This window comes from Monodelphis domestica, chromosome 6 (genome assembly GCF_027887165.1).
Source record: "Monodelphis domestica isolate mMonDom1 chromosome 6, mMonDom1.pri, whole genome shotgun sequence".
NCBI lineage: Eukaryota > Metazoa > Chordata > Mammalia > Didelphimorphia > Didelphidae > Monodelphis > Monodelphis domestica.
In genome coordinates this window covers 137,124,264-137,139,098 of record NC_077232.1, presented here as the reverse complement: position 1 = coordinate 137,139,098, position 14,835 = coordinate 137,124,264, and the positions used below count along the sequence as shown (strand labels likewise).

Here is a 14,835-nt window from a genome sequence, read left to right as displayed (position 1 = left end):
AAAGAAATAAAAGAAGTGGAGAGAAAAACGGGCAGAACTCTCCTAGTGTCTTAGAGAAGGGGAGGGAGAAGTCTGTGTAAAGAGCTACACTAGGATTTATCCTGGCAGGAAGCCCTTTATCCCTAGAACTATTGACCTTGGCTTTGGGGACAAGATTCAGCTAGTTGACCTTTAAATGAGCCTCTGATCTTGTGATTTTAATATCCCAAGTTGGAACACTGAACCCATTTTCTTATAGAAATAATATTTTTAAATGGTGGTAACATTTCATAATATTCTTACTATAGTGCTAATTTCAGAGTTGGGAAAGGACTTTAGCAGTTATCTCATTTAGAGCTGAAAAAGAATTTTCTTATTTGACATATATGACATATACCTTTATTTTTTGCTTGAAGACCTGTTGAGAGGTCTTTTTTACCTACCCAGAGCAGCCTATTTTCCTTAGTTAATTTGAATAGTTCTAATTGTTAGGAAGATTTTCCTGATCTAAGAATTTGTTTCTTTACCACTTCAACTTAGTTCTTTCCTCTAGGGCCAAATTGAATAAATGCTATTCTAGGTCAAAAGCCTTTCAGAAACCTGAAGACACCTGCCATATCTATTCTAAGGCTTTTCTTTAGGTTAACTTTCCTTAGTTCCTTTCATTCTCTTCTGGCTAGAACTTTAAATGCTTGACCATCCTAATTGCTTTCCTGTTCACTTTCTAATTTACTAATCTCCTTAATATGTGGCTCTCAGAACTAACCTCTGTGTGGTCTGATCAGGGCACAGTATAATGGGATTATCTCCTCTTTCTACTTTTAGCAATTTGTGTTAGCACACTAGCAAACCAGCAAAAAGAAAAAGTTGCTAGATTTCTTAAGGTTTACCAACTTATAGCTGTACTTATAACAAAAATTAAAAACATTGAAAAGTTAATTTGTAATCTGCATAATTGTTTCTAAACCCTTACCTTCTTTCTTAGAATCAATACAAAAAAGAGTGGTAAGGGCTAGGCAATGGGGCTTTAGTGACTTGTCCAGGGTCACACATCTGGGAAGCCTCTGAGGTCAGATTTGAACCTAGGATCTCCCTTCTCTAGGACAGGCTCACAATCCACTGAGCCATCTAGCTACTCTGGGTAATTTTTAATAAGAAAATATGGTATTTAACTTGTGTGAATGTGAAATGTGAAAAAACTTTTAGTATATAAAACATAGTATTTGAAATGACAAGGTAAGTTATACAAAGTACTTTTTGTGTTCTAAATAATAATTCTTTAGCAGGTTCTGATGAAAAGAAAAATAATCTTATATTTCTGTTCCACTTTTCTTATCCTCCAGAGTATATTCTAGTAAAAGGAAGAAGAAAAACAGCTTTTCACTGAAGTAACAGAATTGAGATAGAGCTTTAAAATCATCTGGTCCAAACATCTCATTATACAGATGAGGAAACTGGGATCCATAGAAGTGAAATAAATTGCCCAGAATTAGGGCATCTAGAACCTCCAAATCTCCTTAACTATCAGTTCACTGTTTGTTTCTACAATTCCAGAGATGATTAGTTATGACAGAGAAGTGGAAATGGGACAGGTTCATTTGCCTAGTCTGTTTATATCTGTTGGGAACTTTAGTCTTTCTTTGCGCTTGACTGGATATATAATATTTCCAAACTTCCTTCCTAACCATTTTAGGCAGGGGTCCCCAAACTTTACACAGGGAGCCAGTTCACTGTCCCTCAGACAGTTGGAGGGCCGAACAATAAAAACCTATCCCGAACCCCAACTTGGCAGCAGTATACACTGTGTGGAATCCCCTACCCCCCAGATCGCCACTCACCATGCTGAAGTCTTCCATTGTGTAACCACATAGTCCTTTGCATGGCACCTCCTTCTAATGTGCCATGAAAAGGATTATGTCACTGGAAGTAGTACTGTATGTGAGCGATTTCCGCTTTGCAGTGCCACCACATACTGACCACCAGTGAAAGAGGTGCCCCTTCTAGAAGTGTGGTGGGGTTTGGATACATGGCCTCAGGGGGCCGTAGTTTGGGGACCCCTGATTATAGGTATAACCCTTGAATGGACAGTCAAAGACATTGGTTCTGTAACCAACGTCTGCTTTTTTGCCTGTTGCTTTATATGTGCCAGAAATCTATGATAGTTTTTAACAATACGTGGAATATTTCCAAAATTAATAGCACATAGCTAATCACAGAAAGGTTGACTAATACTAAATTTGCATTTATCCTATTATGATTGTACATCTGATTTTTGTGTTGCTTTTATAATAGCGTAGTTATAGAATACTTATTGCATGTAATCTTGTACAATATAGATAAAAAATATAGGCTCTTAAATTTATGTAGCATCTATTGCAGTGTGCAACTTTTTTTTGTTTTACTGATATTTTCTTTTGCAAAATTTTTAGGCTAATCTAACTATTGTTGACATCAGTTTTTGAGGTCTAGTATTATTTTTTCTAGTATTATTTAGAAAATTGTCAGATTTTTTTGGTGCATATAGATCCTTTAAGTACTATAATAGAATATACAGTGTTTGCAATTTGCAACAAAAGTTCTTTCAGTTTAATTATTGTCCTTATGCAAATGACTCCCAAATCTTTATTTGGTACTAGAGCTAATTTCATGAGCTGTATTTGCTCATCTCTATCTTCCTATTGGATTTATCAAACTCTCTCATTGTTGCATGCACCTCTAACGCAACATCTGCTAAACTGAACTCATTACCTTTCCCTTAAGTCCCACCTCCCTTCCAGATTTCCTTATTTCTAACAAGGAAACCAGGATCTTTCCAGTCACCTGTTATTTCTAACATTGGTGCTTTCCTTGATTCCTTATTTTCCCCTCTCTCCAGTTCTAAGTTAGGGTCCAAATCTTGTCATTTCTATTTTCACAATAGTTAAGTTCTTTATAACTTCTCATCTCGATTATTTCAGCAGCCAAAGAAATTGTTCTTTCTCCCTTAGGTCTCTCCTTACTCTAATCTATGTTACATACAGTCATACTTTTCCTAAAGTGCAGATCTGATGATATCTCTTCAGTGGATTCTTATTTCCTCTAGGAATAGATTACTATAAGCTCATCTGTTTAGCTTTTAAGATCCTTCAAAACCTGGCCCTCACTTACCTTTTCAGCGCGATATTTGCTGTTATTTCCCTTCCCATGCTATGTGTTATATCCAGACCAGCTGTATTGTTCTTCCTCTTACAGGACAATCTGATTCCCATTTCTTCTTCATGACTACCATGCATTCCTTTTTTACTTCTCTTTCTTAGAATTGCTCATTTCTTTCCCTAACTTGCTTTATTATGTATTTATTTTTTATGTACTTATTTATATATGTTCCCCCCCCCCCCCAAAAAAAAAAAAGCTGCAGGGACTTTGATTTTTGTCTGTATCTATTCTGAAGAAATGACAGTGTATCCCTAGTTCTCACCACATAGTTAGCACTTAAATGATAAGTGGTTAAAGCAATTTTTGATTGAATTTGAAGATGATATTACTAAAACACTAACATTATTTGGCATCTTTTTTCCCCTTTAGGATTTTTTAAGGAATCCTCAAGTATTTAATCTTTTGGTTTCTTTTTTTTTTCCTTGCAGAGAGTGTCTTGGGAAGCATGAGGTGAGTCATAGGGTAATGATTATTAAGAAATGATTATTGTAAAACTTGCAATGTCTATCTGTTATATACTACAATGAAAACAAAGAAGAAGCATTGTTAGTTTGGCAGATTATACAAAGTCCAAATATTTTGATTCAATTAACTTCACAGTTTCAGAGTACTTTCTCTGGAGGCAGATAGCATTTCCTGTCTTAAATTTTTCCAAATTGTTCCAGATTATTGTATTGCTTAGAGTAGCTAAGTCTATCACAGTTAATCATCATACAATATTGCTGTTACTATGTACAGTGTTCTTCTGTTTCTGTGTATTTCTCTTTGTATCAGTTTCTGCAGATCTTTCCAGCTTTTTCTGAAATCATCCTGCTTATCATTTCTCATAATTCAGTAGTATTCTATCACCAACATGTACCATTTTGTTCTGCCATTCCCCAATTGATGGACATCCCCTCACTTTCCAATTCTTTGCCACCACAAAAAAGAGCAGTTATAAATATTTTTGTACAAATAGGCCTGTTCTCCTTTTTTATGATCTCTTTGAGGTAGAAACCCAGTAGTGATATTACCGGATCATAAAGTATGCGCAGTTCTATAGCCCTTTGGGTTCCAAATTGCTCTTGAGAATGTTGGATTAGTTCACAATACCACTAGCATTGTATTTATGTCCCAATTTTGCCACATTCCCTCCAACATTTATCATTTTCCTTTATATTGGCCCATTTGATAGATGTGACATGTTGTTTTAATTTGTAGTTCTCTAATCAAAAGTGATTTGGAAGATTTTTTCATAAGATTGTTAGCTTTGATTTCTTCATCTGAAAATTGTTTATATCCTTTGACCACTTAAGACCTTTTTTAAAAAAAGGAATGTAAAAAAATTCTTTTTAAATGTTGTATTTGGTTTTGGGGAATATTAAATAAAGCCATTAAAAAACCTGGTGATAGCAGCTATTTCCTTTATTAACTTATCTTGTTATTTCACAAGTCTACTATAAACATTTTCTGGGAGAAAGAGACAAAAGTATACCTATGTTCAGAGTAAAAAAAAATACATGGACAGCTCCATTACCTAATTTTTGTTTCTGATTTAACCACAGGATAATATCTGTATTGTTACTGTTAAGATTATTAGAGAAATAATCTCTTGCATGAATTTTGTAAATATTTTAGCATTTTATGTTTTGGCCAAAATGCTGGTAATGGTAGGTGGTGACAGTGGAGTGTTTGTATGTTTTGTAAGCTGGTTTTTGAATACAATTTAATTTGACTAATAACAGTTTAGAATTTGTTAAAATATTCATGCAACATAGGTGACATCATGGTGGCAATGATCTCACATCTATTAAAGAACTGATTGCCAGCTGGAAAATATGACCTTTCATTAAATTACACTGAGATCCCAAAGAACTTTTCTTTCCACCATTTTAGGTCTTACTGATACTAGAGCTCTGAGCTAGTTCTGACCTACAAATTTACAAATTAGATTGGAGATTATATTTATCTTAATTTCATTTATTTTTATTACTGTAAGTGAATAATCTTATAAAATGAAACCCCCAAAACATATACCCAAATAAACAAGCGAAAAATCGCTTGCTTTCATCTGCAATTCCTACTCCAATAGTTCTGTCTCTGGAGGTGGATAGCATATAATTTATCTTAAGTAAATTAAACCTAGTTTATTTTCTCCAGTGCTAATTTAGTAGTCTTCACTGGAGCAGGTTTATATCTAAAACATGTTAAAAAGTAAAAGTTTCCTGCTTTTTCTTAATGTTTTATTTAGGTCAGTCCTCTCCCATGTCATGCTGTGGGCCCTTACTCTTGTAAGAGGTTTTGTGGACGGAGTCTAGATTGTCAAAATCATACTTGTATGAAGGAATGCCATAAAGTTACTGAAATTGATGACTGTGTGGATGAAAAAAAGGTAATGTCCTTTTTTTTTTTACAAGTAATCATGTTTAACAGAATGGATTTTAGTGAGAATCTTGTTACCTCTTTCATTAATATAAACATTTAGAATTTTAAAATATTTTGTTACTTCTAAAGAGCTATGATCTCATTCATGTGGACATAGACCCCAATCAATACAGATGATAAACCATTCATACCTTTTTGCTTAATACTATTTTTCTGTATCTTTATATAAGTTTCCACAAAGAATCTACTCAGTATGGTATTTCCTTTGATTCTTCATGCGTATTTGAATAGAACTTGGGATGTCCCTTTTTTATGTCACTGGCTCACCTTTTTTATCTGATTATATTTATTTATGATAGTTTGAATCATTACTTTCTTTGGTTCCTCAACCCTGTCTTAGTCTACTCTGGCTTTGCTTCTTGTAGTAGACTGAGTACTGGTAGTATGTACTGGCTCTCATGCTTGTTTATCTTAGTGACAATAATAAACAATTCTGTGACTGGTAGAGGTAAGTGAAGGTGGTGGCTACTGGTAGTATTAGATTTGTTGGTGGCAGATATGGTGGCTATAGTTGGCCAGAATCTGCATATAGTTTTGGGGACTGAGAATAATGAGTTTGGTAAGATTCTATTAGAATTGGGTAACCAGGGTTTCTGTGACAGACCTGCCTTTCAGGAAAAGGATATGTTTTTAATGAAAATTTAAAAAAAGAATATTCTTTGGCAAGTCATATTTCTCAATTTTTAGTTCAGAAAATGTAATCACTCGCTGTAAAGTAAAATATAAACTTTTTTCTTGACCTTTGGTTTTATTGGTACTGCTTTTGGCATTGCTTTTTCTCCCTCTAGTGACTTTTCCTTTCCCCATTTCTGTCAGTAGAACTCTCCTTCAATAAAGAAGCACAGATAAGCATCAGAAATCAACATACTGATCGTGTCTGAAAATTTTTGTTTGTCTTCACACATAGTCCATTACTTTTCTGCCAAGACAAGATAGAGATGCTTCACCTGCAGCAGTTCAGTGAAATCACAATCTGCATTTATCAGGGTCCTAATGTCTTTCAGTCTTTTAACCTTATATTACTTTAGATATTGTATAAATTGCTCAGCTGCTTTTGTTCTTTTTGCTTTGCAAATTTAAACAAGTTTTCCTAAGTTTCTCATAATTCTTCTGGTTTAAAAATATTTCCTACCATTGGTTTAGTCATTCTATATTTGATGGGCTTTCAGTTTTTTGCTGCCATAAATAATGGTGCTATAATAATTCTCTTTTGTACATAAAGAGATGCTTTCCTTTGACCTCCATGGACTTTTTTGCCTGGTAGCCATATTACTAGTTAAGAACGTATGTATGTATGCTTTAATGGCTTTATTAGCATGAGTCCAGATTGGCTTCTGTAATAAGGGACTATTTTGAATGGTAGATTAGAAAAGCTAAGAAAACTGGGCTTACTTGTACAACGAATACCATTAGATTTTTTTGTTGAATAAGATAAAACCAGGAAACAAGGTATATGTCAAGAACTTTAATAGAGAATCTCCTACAGAACCAAGATGGATCAGTCCAACAATGGTCCTAATGACAACCCCAACATCTATAAAGGTTGATCAAAAAGATCCATGGTTCCATGCTTCGCATGCAAAATTGCATCACATCCATAATGTTGACTAGACCTAGCAAAAAAAAGTCAACAATAGTCCTTATGAAAGGAAAGCACATGAGAGTATGAATCAACAGAAAAATCATTTCAAAAGTAAATAAAACAGCTCCGGAAAGGAATATAGGTCGTAAAACAGACAAAAAGGAAAACATGCATTTTAAAAATTTGTTCCAAAGAAAAGTCTCTACATAATCCATACAAAGTCTCTGCCAGCAATAGTAACAGCAAAGAAAGTAACAAAGTTATTTCAAATGAAAACATAACTCCATGACCAAATGAAATACATTATATCCAAATACTATCTCTAAGATATATCTAAAAGACAGCAAACAATAAATCCCTTTGTGAAAATTCAAATATCAAAGGATAAGAAAACTTCAAATTCATATTCTTACTTAACAAAAATCTAAGAACTTATCCATTATGCATACACCCACTCATGAAGATGATCATATGTAAAGCATACTTCTACACATGAAGAATAACTAATGAAGCACTCATGAAGAATTCATATCTTCCATGCACAATGAAAAATTTCAGTCTTATATACATGCACATGTAAAAACCTTACATGCATGCATTTTCCTGATTGTTCCAATATGTTCCTGAATATTAAAGGACACAAGGCTTCAATCAAGAGCGACAACAGACAAAATGTGGCAAGCAGCACAGATGAAGAGGGACCAAGATACATAGTTTGTACAATCAACATCAAAAGACATGGAAGTCCTTTGAAATTTTGGACTTGTGATCATGAGATTATGTAAGAATGCAATATACATGTTAATATCAGATATATACATACATATGTTACACATAAATACAATGTAGGAAGAAATCTCAGACTGGGTAAGTATATAACATGCATAATTGCAAAACACAAAATCCACATTGATACATACATTTCTGTGAAAAATTAAAAGAAATTTCTTATCTGCATGAGTCTTCACAGAAATCAGAACAAAGTATTATGTTTGTACATGTGTAAATCTGTATAGATATAACATGTACATATATGGATACTAATGTACTATTAGAATAATTATTAATTTTCTAATGACTAACAATAGGGATAGCTTAGAATATTTGTTCAAAGTCTTAGGGAAGTAGCGACAGACATAAAACTAAAGTATAGAAGTTAGATTACATTATGTTTTTAGATTAGCAATTGTTAGTAATAGGAAATTTTACTTATTTGAATTTATAGACATTAGGAGATAAGACAGTTACATATTCAAAATACTGTTGAAATTGTTTAAAATGTTACATGATTTGTTATGTTCAAAACTATATTCATGTAAAATCCCTATTACCTAAAACATTTTCCTATACCTAAATTTAGCATAGAATTAGGTAGACAGAATAGCTAAGATAGATTAGGATTTGTTTTGGGGGGTAGAGGAATATTTGACAGGTTTAAGAATTAGATAGTTAGAAAGGTGACAATATATATATCTAAAAGGTAAGTACTATGAATAACAAAATGTTGGTTGCATTTTTTTCCAAAGACAAAAAGGGAGGATTGTGGAAGAGAGAAATTGGGAAAGCCTGCAACAAGACAGGAATAGCTGGGACTAATGACCTGTCAAACAAGAACATTCTGGTTTGGAATGTGACTGGGAGAGGCTGTTGGAGCAGACCAACTGAAGGCTGGACCTTTTGGCTTGAAAGAGGGAAGAAGGCTGTTCTCTCTTGGCTTTTTGGAGAGTGAAGACTGAAGGTTGTCTGACTTTGAAGACAGAAGAATGAAGGAAAAAGTCCAACTCTTTGATTTGCTTTGTTATGATAGTGACTGAACTTCCAGACCTATCAGCCCATTTCTCCAAATTGAAATATTCCATCCTCCAATCTAAGACTCATCCTAGTGACAGGGAACCCCCAAATCCTCTTTCCTTCCATTTCCTTATCCTTCCCTGTCTTCCCCAATAAACCCTTTATTTAAGATCGAGAAGAGAAAGAGTATTTCATTTGAGACATCATAAACTCACCCCTGAGTTGATTTAAAAAAACAGAAGGAGAATCAACAGGAAGGGGGGAAGACAAGAAGGGAGGTGAAGGGAGGAAGGGAGAAAGGAAGAAGATTAAACAGCCTGATCTCTAATTATCAATTACCATTCAAAATAGTCCCTTATTACACTTCCAGAATAATCAGACTAATTCATCTTTCCACTAATAGTGCATAACCCTTCTTAATGTGTTCTAATTTCATCTTTTGTTATTTTTGCCAACTTGATAGTTATGAGGTAAAACTTTAGAGATTACCCTTTGCATTTTTTCTTATTTTAATAGCTCATGTTCCCCTTTTATTCTTGGGCACTTTAAAAAATAATTTTAGATAAAGAGAAAATGTATTGCAATCTCTGTAATCTTGACAACATGTCTATATATGTACACATGTATAGATAAATTAAAGTTGTTTGGGCTTGAAATTATATATCATACATTATAGTATATACAAATATTATGCATGATGTCTTGGTCTGAAATTCTGTAATAATATTTGGAGGATATGTGTGCACTTAAAATGTACGTACACTATTATATACGTGTGTGTATATGTATGTCTCTGTGTGAAATAATTTTAGACCAAGACATAATCTCACTTTCAGTATATATCTTCTGTGAGTATATCCACATCAGTTTATAATGTTTTGTTGTGTTTAAACCCTTACCTTCTATCTTAGAATCAATACTATGTATTAATAGATTCTAAGACAGAAGAGTGGTAAAGGCTAGGCAATGGAGGTTAAGTGACTTGCCTAAGGTCACAAAGCTAGGAAGTGTCTGAGGCCAGATTTGAGCCTAGGACCTCCTGTCTCTAAGCCTGGCTCTCAATCCACTCACCCAGTTGCTCCTTCAGTTTATTATGTAATTTTGGACAGCACCTAATTTTATAGGAGATGCTCATTCAATTAAGAAAATAAAGCATCTGTGTGTGTAAATAATCAAACTGCATTTAATGACATGTGCTATTTATGCTGTTGCTTGATATTCATTAAAGTTGGGCTTCTATTAGAAGCCAGGCATGACTTAAATTGGATCTAGTTGTTTTATGTATAGTACTTAGAAGAGTTAATAAAAACCAGCCAAAACCTTGTTTCTTGAAAAACTTATCAGATTCTCCATTACTGTGAGTATGTGAGGTTTGAAAATCACTGTGTCCTAGAATCTAGACTCTGGGGTCAAAATACTTGGCCCCAGATGCTGATTCTATAACTTCATAGCAGTGTTGCCATCTCAGGCAAAAGCTCAGATGCACTATCTATCAATCTTATGGGATTATTGTGAAGAAACAACTTTGAAATTCAATGACTTTACGATTTTTAAAATTTAGAATATTTTTCCTTGGTTACACCTTCCCTATTCCCTCTTGGGGCTGACAAGCAGTTCCACTGGGTTATACATGTATCATTATTCAAAACCTTTTTTTTCATAATTTAAAAAAATCTACATGACTTTAAGTTACATTTATTTAGCATATTTTCCTTAAAAGCCATTAATATTTCCTGAGCCGATGGCGCTCTGAATTTCCACAAGTATATGTGAGTTTGACACATTTAACTTTACAGCAGAAGTCTTAGTTTAATGTTTTTGAATCATGACATAGAAATAAGGCATATAATTTAAAGCTACAAAATTTTGTCAGGACAAATGTAAATACAAGTCATACTTTTTTCCTAGATTTTTTTCCCCATCTGTATATATTAGCTAATAATTCTGCTTTAATCATATAAAGCAATCAATACACAGACAATCCCATTACAACAATGGTTTCTAAATAAAGTTTATGTGCTTAAGTCATCTTTAGAGTGCTTTCCTGATTACTTCCAATAACCTGAGCATTCCTCTAAAACACTATATGAATAGTATTATTCTGTAATCCAAATGCTTCCTGAGAAAGGGAGAATAGGGGAAGGATAGTCAATAATTAGCTCCAGCTTTCTTTGTGGCTTTTTTGTTTTGACTCAACTTCAACTTCCTTCCTTTTGTTAGGATGGAGCAAAGGAGTTTTTTGGAATTCCAGGGGTGATTGACAGAACTGGAAAGGCTTTTGTCAATCAACCTTGGAATTCCAAAAACTTCCTTTGTTCCATCCTACCACTTTCTATCTCTACTTCAAATATTCCAACCATGCTATCAGAATTTAATATATATTTAGGATAATATCTTCACCTGTGACTCTTTAGATCATAGGATTTAGAACTAGAAAGGATTTTCAACATCATCCAGACCAGCAATTTTCAAAGTTTTTGGTGTCAGGATTCCTTTATACTCTTAAAAATCACTGAGGACCCCTAAGGAGCTTTTGTGCACATGTGTTATATCTATTGATATTTATCAATTTAGAATAGAGGTTAAGTGACTTGACTGGTTGAATTTGAACACGGGTCTTTCTGACTCTAGGCCCAGTGCTCTCTCCACTGAGCCTGAATACTGGGTGTGAGGGGAGGACTAGCACTTCTCATGTGAGAGCCTTTTCAGGGCTGCACATCCATTTTTTTTTTAAACCCCTACCTTCTGTCTTGGAATCAATACTGTGTATTGGTTCCAAGGCAGAAAAGTGGTAAGGGTTAGGCAATGGGGGTCAAGTGACTTGCCCAGGGTCACACAGTTGGGAAGTGTCTTAGGCCAGTTTTAAATCTAGGACCTACCATCTCTAGGCCTGGCTCTCAATCTACTGAGCCACCCAGCTGCCCCCTGTGCATCCATTTTTGCTCTCCACTTGCCACCCAGTTTTCACTTGTGATTCCAAGAGGCTGAGCATGTATTGCAGCCACATCCTGGTAAAACCAGCTTCCTGATGGGCTAAACCAGGTTGAGGTAACTGACCCATGGGTGATTAAGGGAGATGTCTACCCCAAGCATATGAAGACTTCCCCCTAAGTGGAATGATTGAATGAAAATAAATTGTCCTAGTGGCCATGAAGGCAGCTAAAGTAGGCACTGTGGAACACTTAGAGCCTGGTCAGACATTGAAGATGCTGATGTCATTCACTGCATCTTGGACCATCACCAGTTATCTTGACTTTTAATTTGCCATTCATCTTTGATGACTAGAATAGAGATGATTTTGTGCAACTCTGCCTCATTTAAATCCAATTCACCTGCAAATCAAGACATTATCTCATGATATTATTGGGCCTCCTTGAAAATGAAGGATGAGCAACTGCCACATAGAAAGTAAAATTGACTAAAAGTTAAAATTAATTAATTTAAAAGTTATATTAAACCATTATGTTAACAATCACATTTTTAGATTAAAAATAAGTTTTTGCAATAGTGGCATTGTTTGACATTTTTGCAAATCTCTTTTAATATCTGACTTAATAGAAGACAGCTATTCCATCTGCCTCTGTATTTATTTTATTGTGATAAGGCATGAACAATGAATAATTTTTATAGTTTCATTAAGGACATTTTTAGGTGAAAATTAATGGAAGTTCATATTTAATATGAACATTTGGGTATATTTCATGATATTTGGGATGGTGTCTAATTTTGGTTGACATTTCTAGAGGTTAGGGTTTGAGGAAAGTAGTAAAGATGCATGGGAAGCATCTTGGCAGATCCATTATGCTGGAAAGAGTGTGTGATTTGGTTTTCAAGGGCTTGGGTTTGAATTTTTGTTTTGCTATATGTTTCTCTACCAGTTTGACTTGGGTCAAATCATATTTTCTCTTGTTAAATGAGGAGGTTGGAGTAATTGGTCTCTTAAAATCTTTCTGCCTTTAAATACCATGATCCTTATTGGCCTCTGAAGTAAAAAACTGTATTTTAGATTTCTTTGAATTGTCTACTGAGCATAATATATTCCCTTTCATATAAGAGGCATTTACATGGTTTTAAAATGAATGAATGGGCGTAGTATAATAGAATATTAGGGCTATATAGGATCTGAGAAATCTAGTCTAAGCCTTTTTATTGATTTAGGTTAGTGAAGACTACAGAGGTTGTGGTTGAGACTGTATGGAAAGTTGGTAGCCGGGATATAGGACTGGAATGCAGAACTCTTGACTTTCAGTTCATTGTTGCTCTCTATACTTGGCAAATAAGCAAGACTTTGATTAGCTGTATCATTAATTGTGATGAATATTTTGTAACTTGCTTATGAATGGAAAGTAACTGGATGTAGGCCCTTTTTCTTTTCTTTTTTAAACCCTTATCTTCCATCTTGGAATAAATATTATGTATTGGTTCTAAGGCAGAAGAGTGGTAACAGGCTAGATGATTGGGGTTAAATGACTTTCCCAGAGTTACACAGCTAAGAAGTGTCTAAGGCTAGATTTGAACCCAGGATCTCTCATCTCCAGGCTTGGCTTTATATCCACTGAGCTACCTAGCTGCCCTGTAGACCCATTTTGAAACCATTGCTGTTTTTTCATAATCCTAAATGTTTAGAAGAAAATCTTATTTGCCAGATACTGTTAAATTATAGGTTAAGATTTTCCATTTAAATAACCCTGGCACTAGAAATTCTAGTTGTATTTGATACCTAGAAATGGCGATAAAAATATTTAAATTCTCCATATCAAATAAGTGAGATACTTTGTTCATTTTTATGAATGTACATTTCAATGATATTCTGCAGATAAATCCTGAGCATAGTAGTTTGATAACATCAATGACTTATTACCTCTGCCATTTTCCAGATTGTTTTTTAAAGCAAAGTTATATTTTTAAACAAGATATTTGCTTATTTGACCTGTCTTGCTAATTACATTTTTCTCTGTATACTGTATAAAGGATAATTTTATAGCTAAATCCAATCTTCACAACTGTTCTTTTCCTTTTAGATGAGCAGGGAAGCTTGATTCCTTAAAGGTGTTGTCTTAGAAAATGGGTAGTGAAGAAATGGGAAATCACAACTTGGGGCCCTTGTCATCATTTCCACAGTTGTCTGAATTTCTTTCTTTTTTATTTCTTATTAGTCAGGGCCAGAATGTCTTCAATGTGAAGAAGAATGCCATAAACCACGGCCACCAGGTTGTCCTCACCCATGTGTTCTGCCCTGTCACCCTGGAGAATGTCCTCCTTGTGTTCAAATGCTCAGAATAAAATGTCATTGCAAGCTCATAAACTTATATGTGGAATGCAGGTAAGCAGATTGAAAGAACTTTGTTCTCTTTCTAGATTTTATGATAAAATTATTACTTAAATAATAAGACGTGCCCCCTAACAAAAGGAAGGAGGGAGGGAACAATTATTAAGCTCTTTGTTTTGTTAGAGGCCCTATGCTAATTTCTTTTCAAATATTTTCTTATTTGATCTTCTCAACAACTCTGTGACAAATTAAATTATTTGTGTAGGGTTAAACATCTGGGAAGGCTGAATTTGATTCTGAGGTTTGGTTTTAAATCTGTGGCTGGATTTGAATTCATTTTTCTTAGCACATAGAAGCATACGTGTGTGTGTGTGTGTGTGTGTGTGTGCGCATGCACGCACACACATATACAGAATTATGATTTCACTGGGATAAGATGATATCTTCTCTGCAAATTGTAGTCCTAGGGGGCACTGAGGAATTATGACTTGCCCAGGGGCACACAGCCAGTATGTATCAAAAGTGGAACTTGAATGAAGTTTTCTGTTTACAAAGCCAAGACACCTCTGAGAAAATATGGGTTGTATCACTTTAC

The 14,835-nt window shown here is 34.4% G+C and overlaps 1 protein-coding gene across 2 annotated transcripts in view; it reads left to right on the top strand.

Annotated features, from left to right (window-relative positions):
* NFXL1 (nuclear transcription factor, X-box binding like 1) overlaps nt 1-14,835 on the top strand; it is a 78,106-nt gene that overhangs the window by 43,552 nt on the left and 19,719 nt on the right. For both annotated transcript variants that reach the window (XM_007496485.3, XM_056802587.1), the window contains 3 exons: nt 3,603-3,624; nt 5,405-5,545; nt 14,128-14,294. In XM_007496485.3, coding sequence (XP_007496547.1) covers nt 3,603-3,624; nt 5,405-5,545; nt 14,128-14,294 — 330 coding nt within the window. The remainder of the gene's footprint in view (nt 1-3,602; nt 3,625-5,404; nt 5,546-14,127; nt 14,295-14,835) is intronic.